Source organism: Podarcis pityusensis (genome assembly GCF_964106645.2).
Source record: "Podarcis pityusensis genome assembly, chromosome: 7".
Lineage (NCBI taxonomy): Eukaryota > Metazoa > Chordata > Lepidosauria > Squamata > Lacertidae > Podarcis > Podarcis pityusensis.
The window spans coordinates 53,262,298-53,287,875 of NC_138031.1; the positions used below are offsets into that span (position 1 = coordinate 53,262,298).

The 25,578-nt window shown below is 40.1% G+C and overlaps 1 protein-coding gene across 1 annotated transcript; it reads right to left on the reverse strand.

Moving 5' to 3' along the window:
• Positions 1-305: 305 nt before the first annotated feature.
• TMX3 (thioredoxin related transmembrane protein 3) lies at positions 306-25,296 on the reverse strand. Its single transcript, XM_081014240.1, has 16 exons — positions 25,130-25,296; positions 24,014-24,068; positions 21,495-21,534; positions 19,814-19,937; positions 19,412-19,457; positions 18,993-19,073; positions 17,455-17,554; positions 16,446-16,523; positions 13,720-13,786; positions 12,424-12,522; positions 11,623-11,680; positions 10,491-10,544; positions 8,418-8,474; positions 6,384-6,513; positions 5,982-6,050; positions 306-3,641 (listed from the first exon to the last, which is right to left on the reverse strand). The coding sequence occupies exons 1-16, from the start codon at positions 25,182-25,184 to the stop codon at positions 3,375-3,377; spliced, it is 1,380 nt and encodes a 459-aa protein (XP_080870366.1). The 5' UTR covers positions 25,185-25,296; the 3' UTR covers positions 306-3,374.
• Positions 25,297-25,578: the final 282 nt, after the last annotated feature.

Below are 25,578 nucleotides of genomic sequence, written 5' to 3' on the forward strand. Positions count from 1 at the left end.
TTTTACATATAGACCAATGTGGTTTGAGCTAGTCTCAACTGACCAGAAAAGAGATATTGGGAGTCATGGTGGAGGCTCAATGAAAACCTTGAGCGACTGAGCAACAACCATGAAAAAGGAGAATTCCTTACTAGGGGTTATTAGATCTAAAATTAAATTCCCATTATTATAGTACCTTTACACAAACATACGTTATTACTATACTTGGAATACTGTGTGCATTTCTGGTTGCTTCCTCTCAAAAAGGGCATTGAAGAAGTGTAAAATGATTAAGGGGCTGAAGAAACTCCCCTATGAAGACGACGTGCATTTGGTGTTCTTTTATTTAGGAAAAATTCAAGTAAGGGGAAGGAAACACAGTACAAAGTTGTATAAAAGTATGCCATAGCGCGGAGAAAGTGGATAGAGAGGTTGCCACATATACTAGAACCTGGATCATTCCATAATGCTAAATCCCGTACACACACATACAAAATTCTTCACATGGCTAAAATATGGAATTCATTATCACAATATGGTTCCCAGCCTAGAGGGCTTTTAAAGAGCAATAGACAAATTCATGGAAGATAAGGCTATTACAATGGCTACCAGTCATGATGGCTAATTATTACCTTTAACAACAGCAGTTGCAGTGGGCCTTAGAATGCCAATTGCTGGGGAACAACAGTGGGAGAAGGCTGCGGCCAATGTCATCTTGTGGGTTTCAAAAGTCATGTGGGAAAGAGAATGCTGGTCTGATCCCAGTTTCTTCTATCTCTTCTCTATTGTATATGTCAAACTACGTGCAAATAGAGCACCAAGGAGTGAAAAGCAGTACTTTTAAATGTTTTATTACTGTAAAAAAAAAAAAAAAAAAAACCAACACAACCCGCCCCCCCACATTTACAGCTGATAAATTCAACAAAGTAAAATAAAATTGGAGTGCTTCCATTCAAGTTAAAATAGACACCTGACTGTGTGGAGCTCTTTACATGATCAAAAAAAAAATAGTCATTTTGTTTTATACCGCAAGTTATTCATTCCCAAGATAAAAGGGGGAATGCTCAGTTAAATCTACTTTAACTGCAGTGTTATGAAGCTGAAGTGAAATGGCAGTACACTTGAGTTCAGTAAACGCCAGGGAGTTTGACATTCCATATGCTGGATGGCAAACATATACCTATTTTAACTGCCACTGTCCAAACCACTCTAACTCTGCTTAACATCCTATAAATTGGTATAAATGCTAGGATTTTGTTGTTGTTGAAAGCATGCTCTCAAGATTCAGCACTAGAAAAACTACTATATAGCATGTAGCTGTTATTTGTATCTAAAAGAAAGCTATAAGAACACAAAATTAATAAGTCGTGTGAAATAGTAGATGAATTCAGATTTCTTGTGCTGACATTCACTACTTCTATAAACAACATATAACACCAACAAAATAGAAATGCTATCCTGGTACGGTCTAAAAGTCTTCTCTCCGTCCTAAAAATCCAGCTCATTTTATGCTTTTGACGCTTAAAGCATAGGGGAGTTTTGCAGCATTGGACAAAACCTCAATTATGTGAAAAACCAACTGCGCATGACATGACAAGAGTTGAACCTTGCCTCAAACAAAATACCATTTATAGCTTCTATCAGTGTTCAGAACCAACACAACCTGGTTTAAATTTAAACAAAAGCCAGAACAAAGTTTCTTTATAAAGCCAAACTGTTACAGCTAGAATATTTCTGGTAAGTATAAATTAAATCTCAGCAATTTATTCTTTGGGCAAAGAACAACTGTCAGTGAAAGTGCTAAACACTTTTCCATTTCTCATCTCTTCCTATTTTGAAAATCAACATTCATTTTTATCAAGGAGAACCCTACTTTTAAAACCCATGCATTTTCAAAACAGCTGTGTTATTATCGGCTTAATTTCCTTCTAAATAACAAAACTATGTAAATCGAATTAGTTTGCTTAGAATGTTTTAGAAAGTTGATTAGCTTTAAAGTACTACAGGGTTTCCCTATCTTCAGGAGGACAAAAAATTCTATCTTCTAGTCTTAATTCCTTAAAACTTTTTTTATCCAAGCTTAAAATTTCTTTTTTGAGAATGTACATATGTAGCCATACATATTATACCAAACTGCTTTACCAAGACTCACAAGCTGGGAAGCTTTTATTTTTCAGTTTTCCAACTGGATGTGACATAGCCGTAGTTCTGAAAATGAGCAGCATAGGTTTGGTTGCTATGGTAATCACCATGGTATCAATACTCCAAACACCATCTTATAGCTTATCCCTTGAGATCTTAACTCTGGAGAGAGCTTAGTTGCTTTCAATGTCAAGGGACAGTATTAGAGATGACTTATGTGATTTAACAGTTAATGAAAATGTACTGCACCGACAAATACCCCCCTTTTCTAGAAGTGTTAACAGTCCTTCAGATAAATTGCTCTGTCCAATCAACATGTAGTTGAAATGTCAAATGCAGGTATCACTGATAACAAGCCAATAAAATATTTGTTTATGTGTTTTTCACTTGCAGAAGTCACAGTTGTTGCAAGATTTAACCCACCTGTAAAAATATTTTGGCATATTGAAGAAACACTTGTCATTAATCATGCAGCAGACACACAGAAAAAAATATTCCACTAATTTTGTCATGAGCAAATGAAACCTTCAGTTTTGTCAAGATTAGGGGAAATCTCATCTAAAAGCAAGGTTTTTTCCTTTTAAGTTAAATACATAAGTGATTTTTTAATAATGAACCATATTGGACCAATATAATGCAATAGCAAATGGACCCAGTAAGCAAATACTACTTTGAAGAATATTAAAATTGCAAAAAAAAACTAAAGAGAGACTGCAATACCTGTGTTTAGCACTGCCATGAGACTTCTGTAACAGATTATCTAAAATTTACATCTTTTTATTAAAAAAACAAAAATGAAATAAAATGAAGTATGTATTGCTTTTCAAAGCAATACTAACTATTTTTAAAAGCATTTATGTAATGTCCCAAAGGTATGTTTCCCCATTTACAGATTTCACTCTAGGCTGAGAACATTCCTGCAGTCCTTTTTAAATGTTTTATTTACTTTGGCCACATAGTTAAAATAATTGTTAACCAGTTCTCAGTAGCTAGAAAAGAAAGAAGAAAACTTCAGTGTGCATCACTGTAAAATAGCTCATATATACATCCCTTAATTTGAATTCTTTTCAGCAGGATAAAGATAGTAAAGGACTCTGAAACCCAGACTTCCACTCATTCTTCTTCATGGCCAAGCAATTGGAACACATGCATGTAAAACAAAAAGTTCATCATCTCTGAAGGTCACAGATAAATAGATGAATTCAATAAATAAGTCTATATTTTGAAATTCTACTTTTTTTTAATTAAGCAATTTAGTCTTTTTTCTTTTCAAATATAGTTTTCTGTTCTTGCTCGCCACCTGGAAATTCTAGACGGTTCTCACTGTTTTCTTCCTCTTGTTCTTCCTCAGTGCCTTCATCAGTCAGTTCCCGCCCTGTACTTTCCTTCTTAGATACTTCCGCTTCATCTGATCTTCCATCAGAGTCAGCCATACAAATTCCGTAACACATGATGCTGATGACACCCAGTGGTAGACCAAAGAGAAAGCAGCCCAGAAGGGGGGAACTCTTGAAAACAGACTGTTGAGAAATGGTTAGCTGTTAGTGACAATTCGACAACATCTGACAAATATATCAATGCATAAGCTTTCACGGAATACGGTCCATCAGATATATGGAGTGTTTTCCTGAGCTGCAGGTATATCTACACATGGTTTTGGGGAAGGGGGTTTGTAAAGAGTAAGTCAGAGGGAAATAAAATGCAGAAAAACACAGTGGGAATTACGTACTTAGCAGTTCCTGGAAACATCAGGCAAGTGGAGATCGCTCACCTAAAGACTTTATTTTAAAGGGAGTTTATGAACCAATGAAGTTGGCGGTTGTGAAAATCTCGAAGGTCGGCATTCAGTATATCAAGTGGATAAGAAGCAGCAAATGTTACTAAAGCTACAGTGCTAAAACACTTACCTGGGGCTAAGTCCCATTGAACTCAATGGGACTTAAGCTTTTGCACAGATGTGGATAGGAGTGTGCATTTAGTAGGACTTGTCTTTCATTTAAAAGCTTCTGATATTTACAGTGTGTTAAGCTGATGTACTCTCCCCGCAAACATCTTTGATTCATCAAGTTAAGACCAAATTAACTCCATTATAATTAAAAAATTGTCCAGTAGCACCTTAGAGACCAACTAAGATTGTTCTGGGTATAAGCTTTCGTGTGCATGCACACTTCGTCAGACCAACACAGCTACCTACCTGAAGCCATTATAATTGTTATTCTATTTTAGGGCAAGTCCACAAACTAAGTTTTGTGTACATCTATGCAGTCTTTGCCCCCAAAACAGATATTATGTCTTTATGGAAATAAGTGCACAGACCTATATGTAACTTATTGTTCTTGTGTTGGCTGTTTGTGTTTCTGGCAGGCCAACAACAACATTCAGGTTTCCAGATGTGCTGTGAGTACAGAGAGGAGGTAGCTGAACCAGTTGACAAGTGAGTTTTAAGGGTTCTTGAAGCATCTGCTAAAGATCTGAACAAATGCTGCTTCTTTTAGCAGTAGTTGTCACATGGATTACCAGTAGTACATATTGTATATCTCTACAAGTTGGATCCTCCTAACCGAGGGTCCATGTTGCGCACAGCCCCAGGACTCCCCCCAACAGGCATGGAGGAGGGGCTTTGCCCCGCTCCAGCCAGTGGTGCCACGATCTTGCCACTGGCTTTTAGCCAATCAGCGTGGTGGCCTGATTGGGAGTAGAGTATTTAAACAGAAGCACGTTGTGGGGACCTCCTCTTGCTTTGCGCTGCCGAACACTCACCACCCCTTGTTAGGTCGGGGTCAGACCTTGCTTTGGACTCCCGTTTTGGAACAGGGGCCGGGTAGGATTTTTTTCCAATGTGGCAGATTGGCAGCGGCTGCTGTGTTTTTGCCTACCTCTTAGAATCGTCACAACTTTGTAAGGTTTGGTGGTTAGGCATTGGTTTAGGGAAATGTGGGGAGGGGAGGTGTGGCCATCACCTGCCCCTCCATTTGATAGGGTATTCTGTTAAAGGGATCCGGGGGCTTGGATCTCGGCCAAAGCCTGGGAAGGAGCTAGGGCCATGCCAGGACCCCCGGAAACCCAAGAGGTGAGCACCAGTCAATAGCCATTGTTGGAGCTCCCTCTGCTGGTAGTTTACGCTTTGCAGGCTACCTGCTGGGTGGCAGGAGCCAGTTATAGTCATTAGATACCAATGCCTAAGCCAATACCAGTCACACTTGTGTACTCAATAAAGTTGTAGCCTAAATTTGCCCATTAACCTTTAAACTAAATTCTGTCTCCTTTGTGTCTTTCCATGGGGGTGGGTTTCGGGGCTTGACACGCAACGCCTGCAGCTGCTGGGAATAGCTATCACTGTCTTGGAAACTCATGGCAGCAGTCAACACAAGGATTATTGCTTGACTCAATGGAGAGCACTTTAAAGAGGGAAGCTGATTTTCAAAGGGTTTCTGTGATCCATCTCTCCGTCTAAGCTAGGGTTGGCGTATTCAAAAAGTGAAAATCCAGACAGAAAAGTTATTGAGCTTTTTTTCAGCCAAACTTTTTAAAGTTTTGCCATAAATCTAAAAATAAATGTTTAAAAAGGGAAGTTTTTGAGCTATTTTTAAGGGAAATTGCCAAAAGCAACACTGCTGATATGGGTTGCCAAATGTCTGGATTCCTGATGCCAAGATGTGTGTTTCAAAAGGCAGATATATTGTAACAAACTTCTTTAAAATACAGAACCCAGCACCCAAAATCATGTGATCAAATTAGATATTGATGTTAGGATGGGTAACCTGAGGACCTTAATATGCTGGATGTTTGGCAGGTACTGTACCTATTTTATATCTGATATACGTTTAGACATTATCTAACAGAGATGGGACATTACTTACTCCTACAGTAGACTTGGCATCATAAATTATTCTCTTGATCCGTTGAAGAATTCCATCTCCACCGTGTGCCTAAAATTTCAAAGGTAAAAACAGGCATTAGCACTAGTCAATTATATTTCAGCTTGCATCCACCTTTCTTCACCATGAAGTCTGATATATAATGTTTTTCCATTGAAGGGGAAAATTATTTTCTTGTGACATTCTTGGGGTCCCTTGCAAGGACCTGTCCCCAGGCTGTCTCTAATGTTAGTTCTTTCCAGCGACTCTTGTTTTTCAAGGAACATTGGTACTGCACATTCAAATCAGAAAACAGAAATAAGGTAAGATAGCCAACAAACTGTTAGGTCTTTGAGCAGTTCAAGAATTGGTTAAAGAGATTTTGAATAAAAGAGAAAGGCTTACTTCTGCAGTGCCTTCCAGGATCTCATTAATGAACTGAACCATATCTTCAGTACTCTCAATAGTTTTATGAGGTAGGAAATACTGTTGATTGGATGTGTTCAATACAACTATAGTGGGAATTTTCAGATCACTGAAACAGTAAAATCGAACAAGTCAGGAACTAAAAAAAGAAAAAAGCTATCAGTTATCAGCATTCAATTTATTAATAGAGCACCTAAGAACTATAAAAGCTTCTTGGCAACTTGACTTTGCAACTATCCTATCTATAGTATCTGAACAAGTGATTCAACTCATTTCTTGCAGGAAGACCAAATGAGGTGGTGGTAGTGGAGTATTTGCCACATTCCTAGGACACTGAAAAATCATACAAGGTTCAGCTTTAACCATCTTGCTTCTGACAAAGGTTTCATAGTCCACTTTCCCAATGCTTAACAATGAGGGGGGACAGCAGATACAACAAGTGAATCTGGACAAGACTACACTAAAGGTAAAGGTAAAGGTACCCCTAATCATTAGGTCCAGTTGCAGACGACTCTGGAGTTGTGGCGCTCATCTCGCTCTATAGACCGAGGGAGCCGGTGTTAGTCTGCAGACAGCTTCCGGGTCATGTGGTCAGCATGACTAAGCCGCTTCTGGCGAACTAGAGCAGCACACAGAAACGCCATTTACCTTCCCGCCGGAAGGTACCTATTTATCTACTTGCACTTTGACGTGCTTTCGAAGACTATACTAGCAGCCAGCAAGTCATGGTATATAGAGCAGAATGAAGACAACCTTGATAGACAGAAATCTGATTCCCCTAGACTGCCACTGTAGCTAGCTACTATCTTCTACAACATGCCCAAAAGTACCATTTGCTATAGTCTCCAGCAGCATGTCTTTTGCCAACTATATCTACAGGCTACATTTGGAATAATATTGTAATTTGTCAAGTGGACCAAGCCAAGGAGAGCTAAGCATGGTTTCTCATTATCTACAGCAGGCATATCCAACTCCCAAGAGACTGCGATCTACTACCACTATAGAAAAACTGGCAGTCTACCCATTGGATTGACCAAAGTTGTTGAGCTTTTTGGGGGGAGCCTTCAGCAAAGTTGTTGAGCTTTCGACCGGTTGGACATGCCTGATCTGCAGGAATGGCCTCATTTCTACTGGGAAACATAGGTATCAGACAGATGTAATCTTTGAAGCCTTAAGCTTTGGTGTAATTTGAGCCTCTATTCAGGAACAATAAGGGTTATTTCTCTGCTGAAACAATGGAACACAACCCGGAGCTGCCCTTCTGAATCCTCTCAAAGAGAGATTTGAGAGCTTTATACGCCTCTTCTAGGCCACAAAAGCTCAGCAACAATAGCTGAAATTCAAAATCCATCAAGCATGTAAAACAAAGTCGTAAGTTCCTAATATGTTTTTCTCCTTAATGGTGTGTAATCATTTCACAGTATATATAAGCCTCAATCAGTGTGTGAGTGTGTGTGTGTGTGTGTGTGTGTGTGTGTTTCATGTTCAGCTCTCATTTATGTGCCTTTTCTCTCTCCATTTACTATCCCATCCTGCCATCTAGTGGAAAAAGTTATATAAAAAATTTAAATATCTAGGTTTTATATATAATGAAAGTGTTCTCTTTAAAAGTAAAATGGTTTTATTGCATACTGAAGGGCCATATCCAAGTACTATTTATTTTAAACACAAATGCAAACGCACACAAAACAGTACAAATCATAAAATTAGGACAAGTGTGTAACTTTGGCACAGACAATTCATATGATAAATTTCCAGGGTTCACAGTGATTCCATGGAGGGAACATGCTGAATCCATTCTTGTGAAGGCAATCACTGGGCAGAGTATCTCATCTTACACTGTGCAAAACCAATGCATGTACTGATCAACTTTCACATATCTACCAAGTTTATATGCTCTCTTTCTACAGATATTTGTAACCTACTTACAGCAAACACAAGAACAGAGTTTCAAAATAAAAACCTTACTACACAAATGATATTAATAGCATGAAATCTCAAAAACATACTTACTCCATTAGTAAACTATTCATGTATTCATTTCCATCCATATGGCCAAACTGGAAGCTCCTGTGAAGAGTCAAAATACAAATTGTTAATTAAACCTAACTTTAAAAAAATGACAGCAAGTTGTATCCATCTATATCTGGAGAACTTGGAGGCAATCTTGGAGGTTCCTCATTTGGAGGCAGCGGTTTGAATCGAAACTGCTTCTCCCAAACAGATTTGCTGCAACTGCTGATCAGCAGTTACAGCAAGCTCCTTTGAATGTCTGCTCCCAGAGCCAATCAGCTGACCGGCAGTGAAAGTGTGTCTTCAAAGGAAGTTACTGTTACCACAGTGATCATTTTGTTATTAGGGCGGTCTCACCAACCCATGGGGAGTGGGGGAATTAGGGATCCTGATTTAAGGGGTGTGTGACTTAGTGAAAAGATAGCATGAAACCCACAACAAAAAGTTCTTTTGTATTATCACTCCTAACATGCTTATTCCTTTTCAGAGTTCTAGGGATACTCTCCTCTTAATATAGATCATGGCAATTAATCACATTTTATGCTTTTCTGCACTTTTATTTCCACTATATTTTCTTGGCTAAGTGGAAAATGTGGACAATAAACAGACAGTTCTAAAGCAGCATCCAATCCATTCATTTTAGTTACAAACCACTCTTCAGTACAACTCTTACAAAGCAATGTATAAGAGGTCAGGTGCTCTACTTCCATGAATTATCCACTGCTAGAATCTTGTGTATGGTAGTTACTTCAAATTATAAAAAATGGACTAATTTCAGCAACTGTATTTGTGAGGAGGACTTGCTAACACAGGGTCATATCCAGTGCTGCAGCTCTGTTCACACAACACACTTTCTTCCTCCTCTCCTATGTGTGCAGATTTTGTGAATACACAGGGGGAAGAGAGGAAATGGAAGTCTCGATGTGCAAGCAGAACTCTGCTAACAGAGCATTGGATGCAACCCATAGCTAGGCAGAAGCAAGGGCCTGTGTGCATATTTTGTTTAAACAGCTGGATCTTATACCCTTGTGAATTATTGGATCCTAAGAACCTGGACAGGCCAAACAATATCACTAGTGGTGGCCAGGAATGTGAGAGGGGCACTCCAGTGCCTACTAGCACAACCCCTTGCCCCTCCCCACAACTAACAAGAACAGAATTAAAAATTAAGAACCGAATATGGAGTACACAAAAAGAGAATAATTCTACACATTTCCTTTTTCTTGGTAAAGAATTTAACTGTCCCAGCAGAAAATGTAAATGTTGAATGCACGGTCTTAGATAAAAAGGTGAGTTGTTTAGATTGCTTCTGCATTCCCCTAAACCACTCTAACACTTCATCATTTGTGCACAAGTAATTTACAACCTCCAGAAGAGCTGCCCTTAGTTGAACAAAACCCATGGGTAGCAACATTGTTGTACAGCTTTGCTATCTCCTGTACCTTGGTCCCTTTGGACCAGGAAACTATTCTCAGAAAAGTAGTGCCAGGATAAACATCTAGCTACAACCATTAAGGATCTGGCAGTCTGTTCATATATCTGAAAGCTTAAAAAAGGCAAAAGTATCTTGCTCTGCATGAGCTAATATTTGTATTTTCAAATGGCTAATAATTGCAGCTTAAATTGATGTCAATATGGTAAACCGATCTGCACACATATTAGAGATCTAATAAAACAGAAGAGCTTTTCCATCTCAGTATTACTTATTTCTCATTACAGTTATTTGTGAATGTATACTTTTTCAATGAAGAACCTAGTTTCTATTCTATCTTGACATCAGAAGGTGCTCTGCCAGAGAGCAAATGTGTGACATACATGTGTTAGGGTATTTTAAAAGTCTTTTTTAAAAGAAAATGTAGCACACACACATTTTCAAAATGTATGCAATCCCTAAAGCTTAGTTTCTTCCACTTTTCTCCTAAATTTGGACAATTTGTGTATATAGTCTTAAGATTACCTAGCTTTAAGAATGGATTTGTTGTTAACTGTCACAGTCAAAATTTGCAGTATTTATTCAACCCACTTAACACACGATTAGGAACAATTAACAAGTGATTAAATATATGCATGTACCTATGAAAGTGGTCTCTATAATTTTTGGCAACATCCTGCATAATAGACTTCAACCTGTAAAAAGAAACATTTCACAGTATTTCCACAAATATAAACAGAATCTATTCAGCAATGGTATTGTACAGCATTGCTGTACATTCAGCAATGAAACACATTGGGCCATGGAGATAAGAAGGGAGTACCTAAGCATAAAGCCTGTTTATGAAGGCCAAGGAACGGTATGGTCATTACATCTAGACTGCTCCATGGCTCCTGATATACAAGAAATCCAGATTCTACTCAGTTTTGTGCCACTCACTACATACTATTTGAGTACCGTCGGACCTTGGTTGTTGAATACCTTGGTACTTGTCTGTTTTGGCTTTCAAACGCCACAAACCTGGAAGTGTTACGGTTTGCGAAAGTTCTTTGGAAGCCAAATATCCGACACGGCTTCCGCAGCTCCCGATTGAGTGCAGAAAGCTCCTGCAGCCAATCAGAAGCTGCCCCTTGGTTTTCAAACATTTTCGGTAGTTGAATGGACTTCCGGAATGGATTCCGTTTGACAACCAAGGTATGACTGTATTTGTCTGTGCCCTTCAATACAGAAGCTTCATATGTATGACATACAGCTCAATCCTATCTGATTAAAAGGGTGATAAAAAGGGCAGCTGAATGAATGGACAACAATAGCAAGTGAAATGATGTCAGCTAGAGACTGAAGCGACAATGGATGGAGCAGTGGAGATGCATCTTGGACATAGCTTGTAACAGGATAGGAAACCAGGTTTTTTAAAAAAATGAATTTGTATTAAATTAAATTAATTTGGTTTAATTTGTAATAATTTGGAAAATCAATAAAAATAATTGGCGGGTAAGAAAGAAAAGGGAAACCTGATCCCATGAATGGTGAGTTCAACGGGACTTAATTCCAAGTAACTATACATAGGACCATACCCTTTTCCTTTTATTAATAATATCTGAATAAACCTATGGCTTGTTTTTGATGTGCAGCTTCCTTTTATATTAGCCTTTAAATAACATAGTCCAACAATGGACAAGTTAGGGATTGGAGAAGGGTTCATGCAGTATTCAAGAGGTGTCATTTTCTAAATGGTTTGTTATGTTTTATCAGGTATACACACCAACATACCTAATATGTTCAACAGAAGTGTTTTTATCATCAATAATTGCAATAGCCACAAGTTTTCCTAAAAAGCAAAAGACATAGAACTAAATTTAGGATATGTCTACAGAAAGATGCTTCTTATTTAAGTAACTTCCCATCCCCAAAGAAAACAGAACAGCTATTTTGTAACCATTTATATATATATATATATAAAAGCATTGCCATATGCTCCAGAAATGGAAAATGCTACTGAAAATAAAACACTACTCATCCCCAACCACAAAGCACTTTCTCAAATGGAAAGGTCTTACAGATACACAAACTACAACATACCTTGATGGAAGACACGGAGCAGAATATTTAAGTTGGAAACTCCATGACTACTATTAAACTTTCTTCTGAAGCTATTCTGTGTGTGTCCTACACAATGCCTATAACCTATAATAATTCATTGTTCAAGTAGGTTACTGTTACAGGAGAACTGTCCCATTTCAAAATATGTGGGGGATTACAAGACTAAAATTTGCTGCCCACAGAAAGATATCATGTCTGGGAGAGGAGTTCTAGCCTAGATTTAGCTGTCCATAGGAAGGGAGTTTTGAAGAGTGCTGATTACTAGCAATAATAGTGGTGTGAATGTTTGGCTTCATTCAAGTAGGATCTGAAGAAGGGACGTGCATCAGTGGAAAATCCATATTCCATAAAATCCTTTGATGTTTCCCAGGCATAGGACAACATAAAGCAGCTTTTTTAAATTGCAGCTGACTTTACATACAAAAGTGTTAACGTAACGTACAATAAAGTTCTGAAGGAAGGTCATCTTACCTGTGTCTCCAAGTTCATACAGAGTAAATCCATCAACATTAAGATACCCCTGAAATCTCTCCTTGCTTATCCAGGATGACAAATCACCATCTTCATATTCTTTAAAAAGAAAAAAAAAACAGTGAAAGAAAAAATAAAATGCTCATGCCTTCTTCTAACACTATCATATATACCAGGCATGTCCAGCGCCCAAGAGACTGTGATCTACTCCCAGTATAAAAAAACTGGCAGTGATCTACCCATTGTCATTGGAGGGAGGAGGAGCGTGTGTGGGGTGGGTGGATTGCCCAGAGTTGTTGAGCGTTTTGTAGGAGGGAAGTGCCCAGAGTTGTTGAGCTTTTCAGAGGGAGGACTGCACAGAGTTTTTTTAGCTTTCCCCCCGTAACTTTTTGTACACAATAAGGATCCCGCGATCTACGAGGATCAGCCGGGGATCTACCGGTAGATCGCGATCTACTGGTTGGACAAACTAAGAGCATACTGTTTCTCCAAGTGTGAGTCTACTGTTTGGACTCAAAATTGCTCAGAGCGGAACTCAAAAATGGATTATTCTGTAGGCAAAAAATAGCCAATTGTTCCACTCAATGGCAGCCCCCCTTATAATCCACTGCAGAGGATTGAGGTACTCTTCAAAGCAGGTGGTGCAGCTAAGTGACAACCACCCAAATAGCCGTTTCCCTCTTCTGTCACTGTGAGTTTCAGTAAGCAGAGATGCAGCCTCTACTGGATCTGACTCATTTCCATAAACGGAAGGAGCCCTTCCATTCATGGAAGAGTAGGTCTGAATCCAAAACCACATGTAACCAAAGTGGCAACATCCAGGAAGAAGAAAGAGGTGTCAGCAGACTTTGGGGAACTTCAAATTTTGTAGAACTACCAGACCAACAACAACTTCAGGTAAAAATATTAATGGGAAGGGACCCCCAGAACAGCTATAGAATCCCAAGTCAACTGGAAAAGAAAACCTGTGGGAGGGAATTAAAATATACACCAGGCCTAGCAAAGCACCATGTGCACAACTGAAACTTACAGAGTGCCTGTTTATAATTAATAAATACGAGGAGCAACCTACTTTGAAGCACATGACAGGGATGCCAGTCACAGTTTGAGCCGGCATGGCACTGCTTTTACATCTCTAAATTATCAAAGACTGTGCACAATCAACACACATTTTGATATTTTTGAGAAGTATGTAACAGCATCTAGACTGAGACGTATTAGGGCTAGAATCCTTAAAATGCAGGGGGAGGAATCCGTTACCTGTTACTGACATATTACTCTTGATCTATAACTTACCATCATACACAAAATAAGTTCCATCTTTGAAAACTATAACAGCTGGCATCTCAGGGAGTGTCACATACTGAAAGATAAAAAAGAGAAACCAAACACTTTAATGGCACAAAGAAACTTTCAGGATACATTTATATTTTCCATTTTTTATTGATTCTACTTTTCAGTTATAGACCATGGAGTGGCTTATAAATATTCATAAAACACAAAGTCACTGAATAAATACAAAGAGTGTGAAGGTGTAAAAAAAAGAAAAGAAAAGCACCATGGCGTCTTCTGCCTAGAGATGCCTACATCACCACCCTCTTTAATGTCTCTCTTTAAACAGGTGAAGATTTTAATTTTAAATTAGCATTGGCTTGTCAAGCTGACGTCACATCAAAATATATTAAGATGACCTGTAAATTAAAAAGTTACATCTGTTGGTTTCTTTGTCTGGTTTATGGGTTCTATTTGCTTTCTCATTCTGTTATTTGGGCTCATTATATTTTTCATTTGTTAGCTGCCTTGGGTGCTATATGCAGAAAGGCAGGATATAAATTGTAAGTCATACATAAAATTAAGAGTAAGCATCACAACCTAATACACTGACCATGCACCTCTGATGCAGATATTCTTCCCAATCTCTTTCCCCAGTTGGATGACATAAAAGATAGGCAACATTTTTGAAGGAGAAAACTGACAATACCAAAAAATAAACTGTGTGCAGAAATGTTCTATTAAGAAAGGAGGTTGAATATGAGGAAATTTTATTTTTGTACAGTGGTACCTCTGGTTACGTACTTAATTTGTTCCGGAGGTCCGTTCTTAACCGGAAACTGTTCTTAACCTGAAGCACCACTTTAGCTAATGGGAACTCCTGCCGCTGCCGCGCAATTTCTGTTCTCATCCTGAAGCAAAGTTCTTAACCCGAGGTACTATTTCTGGGTTAGCGGAGTCTGTAACCTGAAGCGGATGTAACCTGAGGTACCACTGTACTTTTATAGCTCAAGTTATTCAACAAATCAGAAATTTAGCTTTGATTTTCCAGTTTAGTATCTGTAACGATTAAAAGGTTTGTGTATTACATAACAAAGCTAGCTGGTGAATAAATGTTAAGATTTTTGTTTGCTATATCATAGATATACAATGCCTATGTTCAAGTAAAGTGTTCTTGACACTTCTAGAAAAATTCTAGTGTAAAAGCATGGTGTACTTTTCCTATTAAAAATGAGAACCTGTTTTTTAAAGGGATTTTGGCCTTAGTTCTTTTATTCTCTAGATAATTTAAAATTCTATTGTCCCTATTTTTTGCAGTTTCAAACCCTGAGGATAGTAAAAAAAAATAGCACAAAGTGGGACAAACTGCAAGCCAGCAGAGACAATAGATGATGCCTTGTGTACATGAAAATAGCCTCATTGCTTTTTGTGCACCAAGCCCTAAAGGTATACTAGTGACTCACTCTCTCTCTCTCTCTCTCTCTCTCTCACACACACACACACACACATATGAAATAATGCAGCTATGCTGCCAAAGAATAAAAATGCAAGGAATTGTCTTTTGAACTTTACCTTGAACCTTACCACCACCACTGTGGTCATCTTCATGAGAGGATCTAACTCTTATAATACATCTGCCACCCAAAACAATGACAGCACAATGGGGAAAATCACATTTTAAAAAATCTTTGTATAGTATTAAAGTGGGCTGGTAAAGTATTTACACTTCCTCCCCAAATATAACTAGTATAGGGTGCATCTTTTAAACTTCTTTTTGCATCAGAATGCAAACTAGGATCAGAGAGATCTAACTATCTTAACTGCACTACAGCATAGATTTGTGAATGAGCAACACTAACTGTAAAGGAACACTGGGTCTCTCTCTCTCTCTATATATATACACATATACATATACACAGAGAGAGAGAGAGAGAATGATACAAAATATTATCGAGAAGACTTAGGACCAGTTTCCACTAACCAGGTGTGCTAGCGAAAGTCACTGTAAAGGCTTTCACTAGAGCAATGAGGCTTTCGCTCCTACACTCCTGATCCCACAAATCCACTTGGGTGTGTTAGGAGAACCCACAGAACAGCATGCAGGATGAGGAGAAGGGAGGCTGTTCTGTCTGGCAAGACATGATGTTAAATTCCAGCCTTAACCATTGCAATCTCCAATAATTTAAGTAAACGTTACTATCCTATCCTCTACAAATCACTTTCATCACCCACGGTCTCCCATTGGGTGATTGAAGCTGTTCTGTTTCCATTTTTCCTTGTCAAGTAGCAACAAGAACATGACAGAATTATACTCCCAACAGCTCCATGTCTACCTTGCACACAAAGAAAAATCAGAACCAGAATCAGCCCCATCCCCCTTTCCAAAGACCTCAAGGAAAGACAGACCTAAACAGAACATGTGCAACCAAACTGTGTGCCCAATAAGAGTCTCTTCTTAAATTTAGATGGTGCTGATTCCACAGCCAATGGAGGTGAAATTTAACAGTGCCTTGCCTTACCAGCTGTGGCTACTTCACAAAGCCGTAACTGGACATATTGCATTGTCACACCTAAATGGCTCATTTCCGATTGCGGAGAAAGACTTCAAATGACAACTCTTACTTGCATTCATGTAAAGCATACCAAAACAAAACAAAACAAAACATGAAAACACCCCACCACCACCACCTCAAACATTTTTAACGGTAATCTACCAGTGTTTATTTACATACATTCTTGAATAAATTTACCTCAGGTAGTATCTCTTCTGAGGCAGAAAAAAAGTAGGTATAAACAATTAGTTCGGAAGCAACTTCTATGTATTTTTCCTGTGGAAATACAAATAGACATTTTAAAACAGTTTCTCAATCTTCATAATAAACATAGCAAAACAAAAATACAATGTTGCTTATTTCACTGCTAAATATTGGTTCCTCATTCACCAAAGCAGGGGCAAGGAACCTTTTTGGGTTGAGAGCTGCATGCTGGTGTTGGGGCCTGAAGTCATAGAGGAACAGCCTTTCCTTTCTCTCACCCATCCTTGCTTCCCAGGAGGCTGCCGGAGAAGGGACAGATCACTCTTAGCATATGGCTACTGATCACTTGCAGAGGAAAATTTTAAATTTCTCATCTCTCCATTTATTCTAGCTTCCCCTTCCTTTCCCCTCATGTTTCTCTTCCTCTCTGCTCCCCACAGTCCCCACAAAACTAATCTGAAAGCAACATCAAGACCTTAGGCTTCAAGTTCCCAACCCTGGCCTTAAGTACTTGTGACTGTGTCTCAACCTAGTCATGCTATGTCAATGTGTCTGTCTACTGCCAGCTGATCCTCATGATGTCATGCATCAGCAGTAGCACTCTTATTCGTCCATTCCCTCCCACACCATTCCTCCAATTTGCAGGGTAAGTTATGGTATGAAATCCCAGAGGCACAATCCACAGGCCCATTTTTGTACTTCCAGGAGATTAACAACTCAGTTTCTAGGAATCTTCTTCTTCAAGGGAATAACACTGATTTCTCTCATCATAGCATCATTAAATCCAACTCTACAATTCTATGAATCTAAATATATCTACCTCACTGCACTAAATATATTTATTTATTTATTTTCCCAAAGCTGCAACTTTAAGTACCCTTGCAGATTTGGTAAAATTACTTAGGGTTGAGATGCCAGCTACCAGAACAATCTTAGGAAGCATGCATTAAAACGTAATACTCTTTTGGAATCAGCAAACAATAATTTAAATGAAGTTTCAAACCTTCAGTGGAGATTCTCCACCAATGTAAAGAAAAAATACACGATGCCTCTTTTGCACATGTTCAAACATCTGCTGGCTAGGGAGGGGTCGAATAATAGGCCTGAAGAATAAAATAAAGAAAACAGATAAATGGGAGCAAGAAAAGCAGCTTCCAATTGCTGTCTCTGAGTACTGTACTGATAATTTTAAACAACTTTAAATCTAAGACCAATGAGAACTCAATACAGGAGTGCTGAATCACACCAGTTTGTCTTCTCTTGTAAATATTTCAACACTTACACATATTTCTATATGTGGACATTGGGGTGGGGGGTAGGGAATCAACTACAATGTGCTAACCTCATGTACTGGCATTATCCACCAAAAACCTTTATTTTCATTTTTTTAAAGGATGCACTTTCAAGTATCAGATGACAACACTAAGAAATTATCTAAGTGTTTAGAAACTGAGGAGAACACATGAAAATCATTAGTGAACATTTGCCTTGACCAAGCAAAATAAAGACTTGTTTTTTAAAATGGGGGAAGGGAAATCCTGCTAGCATCTAGCATCTAATAATTATTAGGAAATGTTACATCATCCTATCCTAGCTTTCCAGTTCAGCAACTGTGTTCTATAGTTGCATCATTACTGGAGTCAATATAGAAACATTTTAAAGACTTAATTAAGAACTGTAGTGTAATTTCATCATGTTGTTAGATGTATTTTCTCCCAGCGTTTCCTACTATGATAGCTATGTTTTTCAAGATGTTGTAAGACTTCTAGGAATTGATCACAGGCATTTGTTAAAGAAATAGCTGCTAAAGTCCAAATAGTTCCATGCAGACATCACAATAAGGTGAGATAAGGTGGCTAAATTTTATCTTAACGTCTTGTGACAACTATAGGTTACTACCGACTAAGGCACAGAAGAGATGTCTGGAAAAAGTGCTGTTATTGACTGACAGTTAATCAACAACTGTAGCTTAATTTTTCTATCTCACAAATTTTCTGGAACAACAACAAAGATCTCCCCCCTCCTTCTGACAGAATAAGAAGGAACTGACCTTGGAATGACAAGCACATATATTAATAACTTATTAAACAAGCGGCTTTGGGTGACAAATCTTTTCATGTAATCATACTGCCTGTCAAGACCAGGATATTCATGGGCTGAGCTATGTGAACAGTTTGTAAGACTGAAATCTAAAGGCTTTGTAAAGAAAACTAAAGGACGGTTTAGAGAGGCATGGGGGTGGTGGAATATGATACCTGCAGCAGATTCAAGGGCTCATGCATGCATGCTAGATTAAACACATTACTTGGATGGATTTTAGAAGTCAAGATGTCACTTCACAGAATCACTCTTTCTATATACATATATTTATGTATTATGAAATAGAATTATGAGCTACCTCAGCATACTGTAATCAATTGTCTTATGACATTAAGCCACTTTGCTTGTATAGTGTACCATGGGCTAAGTCACCCACATTCAACTGTTGCCACATACTCTCCACTCCACATGCCATACAAAACTGACGCTATAAATACTCACCCTGCTACTCTGTTTGCAAACTCAACAATATCATCTTTGGTCCTGGGTCCTCTATAGTTGTATGCCAAATCACCCTTTAACCTACGTAAAATAATAGTCAACACCTTGGATGAATATTTCAAGTGCTGCAATACTTTTAGCACATACAGTTAACTGGAAAAAGTTCAACCCAGGGCTCACATTTTATGAACACACAGTAGCAACGTATTTCAATAGCCTTACTGCAGTGGGAGGGCCAGCTAAGCAGCGATGATGTTCCTCACAACATCAGTTAGCTTTTAGGTGAATCAGGAGTGGTGAACAAAGAAGAAACTTAAATAATGGTCCAATACATCAGAATGGAACACTTTGCACAAGAGACACTAATGATACTACAAAGCACTAAAGTTTTAATATACAAGGCACAAAATTCTACTTACAGTTTAATTGTTGGATAGCCTCGAACTCCAAATTCAGAGGCAATGCCTACAAACAAACAGTAGTATAACCAAGCATTTAAAAGGGCATTTTTAATTAATACAATTACAATATTCAAAAACGTATTACTGGCATTTCTTGTAGTGGCAAACAAACAGCAGCAGACAATTTTATAACATACAAACTGTTGCATATATAATCCTATTTCTATAGGAACAGGCTGTCATATGATGTGCATCCTTCCATGAAAGAATAGAGGCCAAGAGGCCATGCCAATTTCCCCACTGAGCTTTGTACCAACACTGAATTTGCTTATATGTGTTTGGTTAACTTACTGGCTTTCATGTTACTTTCAAAGAGTATAAATTCTAACACAGATCAGAAGACCTTACTAAAGCACTTACTAGAATAAGAAGTTGCATCCATCTTCCCAACTTTGACTGGTGAACCAGTGCTTCCCATCTCTTTACCAACTTCATTCCACACCGGTTCCAACTTCTTGCAATGGCCACACCATGGTGCATAAAACTGAGAACACACACATACACAAATAGGCATAGCCAGTGAAGTCTTTGGAGAAACTATTAAACATGTACTTGTATATGAAACCACCCATGGGGACAGATGGAAACTACCACATTTCTCAAATGTGCACAAAATTTGTTTATTTAGCAGTACATTTTGAGTTTGCTCATCATTACACTTCTACAACAAAATGAATTCTTCCAGTATCTGCTTGGATAGTAGAGTATCAATTCAGTTACAGGACATTTATTCTGAAAATTAAAAGCTCAACAAAAATTATACTAATTGAAAAAATAAATAAAAGCGAACAAAAATTTCATGTATCTATGTCTTTAAAATGCTGCATATTAACAGTGCTGTCCAGGTAATACTTCAATGTGCAGTAGTGTAGCATATTGTTCACTACTATTTTTTATATATGATACAACACACATGCAAAGCAAAATTGTATGCAATCAACTTGAATCAAAGCAATTTTTGGGTTATCATATCATTACAAAGAGTTTATCTGCCCATCAACATAATTAACATTTGTACTCCAGATTTTTTAACAATGGAATCTTTTTTATTAGGGCCACACAGCAACGAGTACCTACATTAAACCCTCATGTATTATAAGAATCCACTCCTGATAAGTATACCGTATTTTTCGCCCTATAGGACGCACCGTCCCATAAGGCGCACCTAGTTTTTTTGGGGGGAAATGAAGGGGAAAAAATTATTTCCCCCCGCAGGCGCGGGGCTGGGGCGGGGGAGGCCCGAGCTTCCCCCGACCCCAGCCCCCAAACAGGCAGCTCTCTGCAAGCCGTGGGAGCCCAGCGCTGGCTCCCGCTGCTTGCGGAGAGGTCCACGAAGCCTGGACACGCTGATCTCAGCGCGCGCAGGCTTCGGCATGCAGGCAACTCTCCGCAAGCAGCGGGAGCGCTCTCACTGCTTGCGGAGAGGTCCGCGAAGCCTGGACGCACTGATCTCAGCGCGCGCAGGCTTCGGCATGCAGGCAACTCTCCGCAAGCAGCGGGAGCGCTCCCGCTGCTTGCAGAGAGGTCCGCGAAGCCTAGACGAGCTGATATCAGCGCGCGCAGGCTTCGGCATGCAGGCAACTCTCCGCAAGCAGCGGGAGCGCTCCCGCTGCTTGCGGAGAGGTCCGCGAAGCCTGGACGCGCTGATCTCAGTGCGCGCAGGCTTCGGCATGCAGGCAACTCTCCGCAAGCAGCGGGAGCGCTCCCGCTGCTTGTGGAGAGGTCCGCGAAGCCTGTAGAGCGAGAGGGGTCGGTGCGCACCGACCCCTCTCGCTCTCCAGGCTTCAGCGAAAGCCTGCATTCGCCCCATAGGACGCACACACATTTCCCCTTCATTTTTGGAGGGGAAAAAGCGCGTCCTATAGGGCGAAAAATACGGTAAATCATTGTATTGTATTGTATTTATAACTTATTTTTTTCTTCCGTGGAAATTAAGATAAGCATGAATGTAGAAGCTTTTTTAAAACAGAGATAAAATTTGTTTTTGAATAGTTTTGTGGTGTGGGGTTTGTTTGTTTTGCTTTTTTGCTGTTATACTCACATCTACAAGCCAAATGTCATCTTTACGGTTCTCTTTAAACCTAAGAAAGAAGCATAACTGATTAAATATGCTTGACAAGTATTTTGCATTTTATTAAAATAATACAAAAGCAAGAGAAGAGCTTGTTTTTACTACTGAAGACTCTTTTATACCTTGCTGTTAACAGAATATAAATCATTCCCATCCTTCATGATAACCATTATTCTGTGGACTAGCAATAGATCACAAATATCGACGACCACACTAAAAATGTTTTTACCTATGCACTTAAGCAATACAAGAAAATATGCTTATTATTATTAGTAATAGTAGCAACCACCACCAAAATTAATAGGTCTTAAATAATTTGTAAGAGGCTTAAAAAGCTAAAATGGGTTAACATGTTCCAGGGATATGATACTTCTGAGCATGCGATTAAGGTCAACTAATTATTTGCCAACACAAATTACAGATTAGTTATCTGATATCTATAAAGGTAAACAACCACTACATCACTATTTTGTTGGCATAGTCTATATATACAGCTCACAACATTTACTTTGTCTATTATGTTACTTTACAGTCCGTTTCTTACATTTCTAAAGTGTTTTAATATGTAAAAGTGCAGCATGCAATCTGCAAGATATATGCAATATAAATCAAACTTAAAATTACAACTGTAAGAACAAGTTATTTTTTTTAACCAGTCAAATGTATTTCAGTTGGGTCTTCATTACTGTAAGAGCAAACAAATACAAAATGATGCAGCAAAAAAAAGCTAACCCTGTTCTAGGCTGCATGAACAGAATTCTGGTGTCAAGATCAAGGGAAGTAATAGTACCACTCTATTCTGCCTTAGTCAGACGACACTTTGAATACTGTGTCCAGTTCTGGGCACCACAATTTAAGAAGGATGTTAACAAACTGGAACATGTGCAGAGGAGGGCAACCAAGATGATCAAGGGTCTGGAAGGTAAGCTTTATGAGTGCTTGAAGGAGCTGGGTATGTTTAGCCTGGAAAAGAGGAGACTGAGAGGAGATATGATAGCCATCTTCAAATATATGAAGGGCTGTCACATGGAGGAGGGAGCATGCTTGATTTCTCCTGCTCTGGATGAAAGGACCAATGGCTTCAAGTTGCAAGAAAGGAGATTCCGACTAAACATTTAGAAAAAAATTCTGACAGTAAGAGCTGTTCAGCAGTGGAACAGACTCCCACGAGAGGAGGACTCTCCTTCCTTGGAGGTTTTTAAACAGAGGTTAGATGGCCATCTGTCATGGATGCTTTAGCTGAGATTCCTGAATAGCAGGGAGTTGGACTAGATGACCCTTTGGGTCCCTTTCAACTCTAAGATTCTATGATTCTATATTTAAATTACAGACAAACTAGGCAAGATAAGGAAACTAGTATCCTGTGTGCCCACACCCACACTCACCCCCTTGTAAAAGCAGTTGCAAGCAACAAATACTATAACATGCAGTATTTGGGGTGGCAATTTTTAAAGGGAAAATGGAAAAAAGAAAAGCTATAAATTCCATTCCCCTGCTTCACAGCCCTGATCTGAAATGCTTATGTGTTTTGGGGGGTGGGGATGGTGGCTATTGGTTTGTGTTTGTTTTTGTTTGATTATTTGGTGTTCTCATTTTTTATTTTTATGTTGTGAACTGCCCTGTGATCTTCAGATGAAGGGCAGTACACAAATTTAATAAATAATAATAATAATAATAATAATAATAATAGAGGGAACATGGCTATTTAGATGCCTGTAACTCAAAACCAGACAGAGAAACAATTTTGATGAAGCCAGTATCTGAGCCCAGACTGTTCTGCAAGTCTGAAAGTTGGGTCAGCAGCTTAACTAAGTGTCTAAGAGATGAGATATTTCTGATGAGCTTTATTGGCACCAAGCAGCTGGTGGAGGTAAATTGCTGAAAGGGCAATACCAACCCAATTTGACATTCACATTGTGTGCACTTTTCTGACAGTTTGTTGCTGTGTCACTGGAGATTGCAACATGCTTCACAGCTGCTAGCAAAGTGATTTTTTTAAAAAATAGTGGACCCACTCTAGAGGCAAGGCGAGGAAACAGCATTGGGTGGCAGGATCCACAAGGGCAGTCAGGTGCCAGGAAGCATTCTTGCATCTGATTTGTGTTTAGTTTTCTCCTCTTAAATATCAGCAATGTGGGCAAGAAATTATGTATGGAATCTCACACCAAACAAGTGAATTTCTGCTTGCACAAAGGGACTTTGCCTCCCTGCTCCTCTCTGTAGCTCACCCCCACTACAACCCCATTTCTTTTTGAACACATTATAGGTTCTTATTTTTCTTTTGTGTTTCCTACCACAGAGAAGGTCCATGTGTGCATGACAAGGTGACTGACTTTTATGCATTTGGACTCTGCAACATACTCATGTGTAAGAAGAGCATGCTGCATGAAGTGACCTGCCAATGAATACCAGAAAAACATCTACATGTGATATATGGATTCAAATAATGTCTAAAGTCATCATCTACAATAAAAACACTGCATACTTACGAGTCATCTAAGTCTTCCACGAAAGATGCGTCAACTACCAAAATAAATGCTGCAACTACCAAAAAAAGAGAGTTTATCTTGGTCTCACATATGCATACTAATGTCTGTTCATATCTTGTCTATCCCACCTCCACAACACCCCTACAATTAGCTTCCACCTAAGTCTCACTTCTCTCCAGTTCTAATGGACCCCAAACCATGTTCCACCTGTTTTAATGTTTCAGGATATTTGATGATCACTTGACCATTGCCCTCTCTCCCTGGGAAGCTCTACGTGCTCGCTCACTGTCTCCTTGAGAAACCAAGATGCATATATAGGCAAGAACAACTCTGCTTGCTTGTTCACCCCCCCCTTCTCTTTGAGTGGCAAAGTACTGCTAACTCTTCCCCCTCTTGCACATCTTCCCCTTCCTCTTTACAGTGAAGAAATAAAGCCAGAGTCCTCAATGCTATGTCACCTCTGGCCAAGAAACAAAAGACAGCAAGCAAGAGGAGGCCTTGCTGGATCAGCTGTTGCCATTCCCAGCCCACCTGCTCTTTATGGGCAGGCCTGCTGGCTCCATCCTCCTTGCCATCCCACCCAGAGAGAGGAAGATTAAAAAAAAAACACAGGCGGGCAGAGCCACAGCTGCCTCTCGCCCTCACCTACTGTACTTCCCACAAAAACCGAAATGGGGAAGAAGCTGGAGAGAGTGGCAGCTGCCCATTGTCACACACACACCCCCGCCACTTGATTCTATGGCCAAGCAGGCAGCAGGTGCCATGTGCCGCTTGCCCCTCTGTGGGTCCCTCTGTGGGTCTGTGGTTTCCTCAGACTCCTCCCTTGGCCAAGAAGAGGCCCAGACCTTCGCCAAAACTGCAGCAGGTGGCCACCACGGGGTCCCCCCAAACGCGCCCCGCCCCAGACATTTGCGCCTCGGCCTCGCCTTCCCCAGCAGCCCCCCCCCCCGCAGCCATTTCCCTTCTCAGGCAGGCAGGGGAAGCCTCGGCCCTTAAGCAACCCCTTGCCCCCCCCTTCCATTCATACCCACCCGCCCCCTGTCCGCTCCCGGAGCAGCTGCCGACCCTCTTCCGCTCCTGCCATATACTTCCCACTCCCTCCTCCGTGGCGACTACCTGCCGCCCACAGGAGTGGGCTCCTCCGCCGCTCTCTCCTCCTCCCTTCTGCCATACTGACAGGAGCTGGTGGACACAAGCGAAGCGGCGGCCGGAAGGGGAAGCGGAGCCGCAACCCCGCCGCCCGGCCCCACGGAGCATGCGCCCGGCGGCTCCGGCTCCAGCGGTTGCCTCCGCTGTTTGGAAGCGGGAGGGGCGGTTGCTAAGCGACGCTCCACCATCTCCGGCTTCGGGGCTTCTGGTTGCCGGCAAGGCCTCGGCGCGCCTGAGAGGAGGAGGAGGGAAGCGAGGGAGACCCCCGCGGCGGGGGGAGCCACTCAGTCCGGGGCCTGTTCTGGGCCATGCGGGTTGAGGAAAGAAACGTCGCCGAGGTTGTGACGAAGACGACAAAATAGGAGAACCTCCCAACTTCGCCCCCCTCCATTTTATCCGGAACACCCGGCCACGTC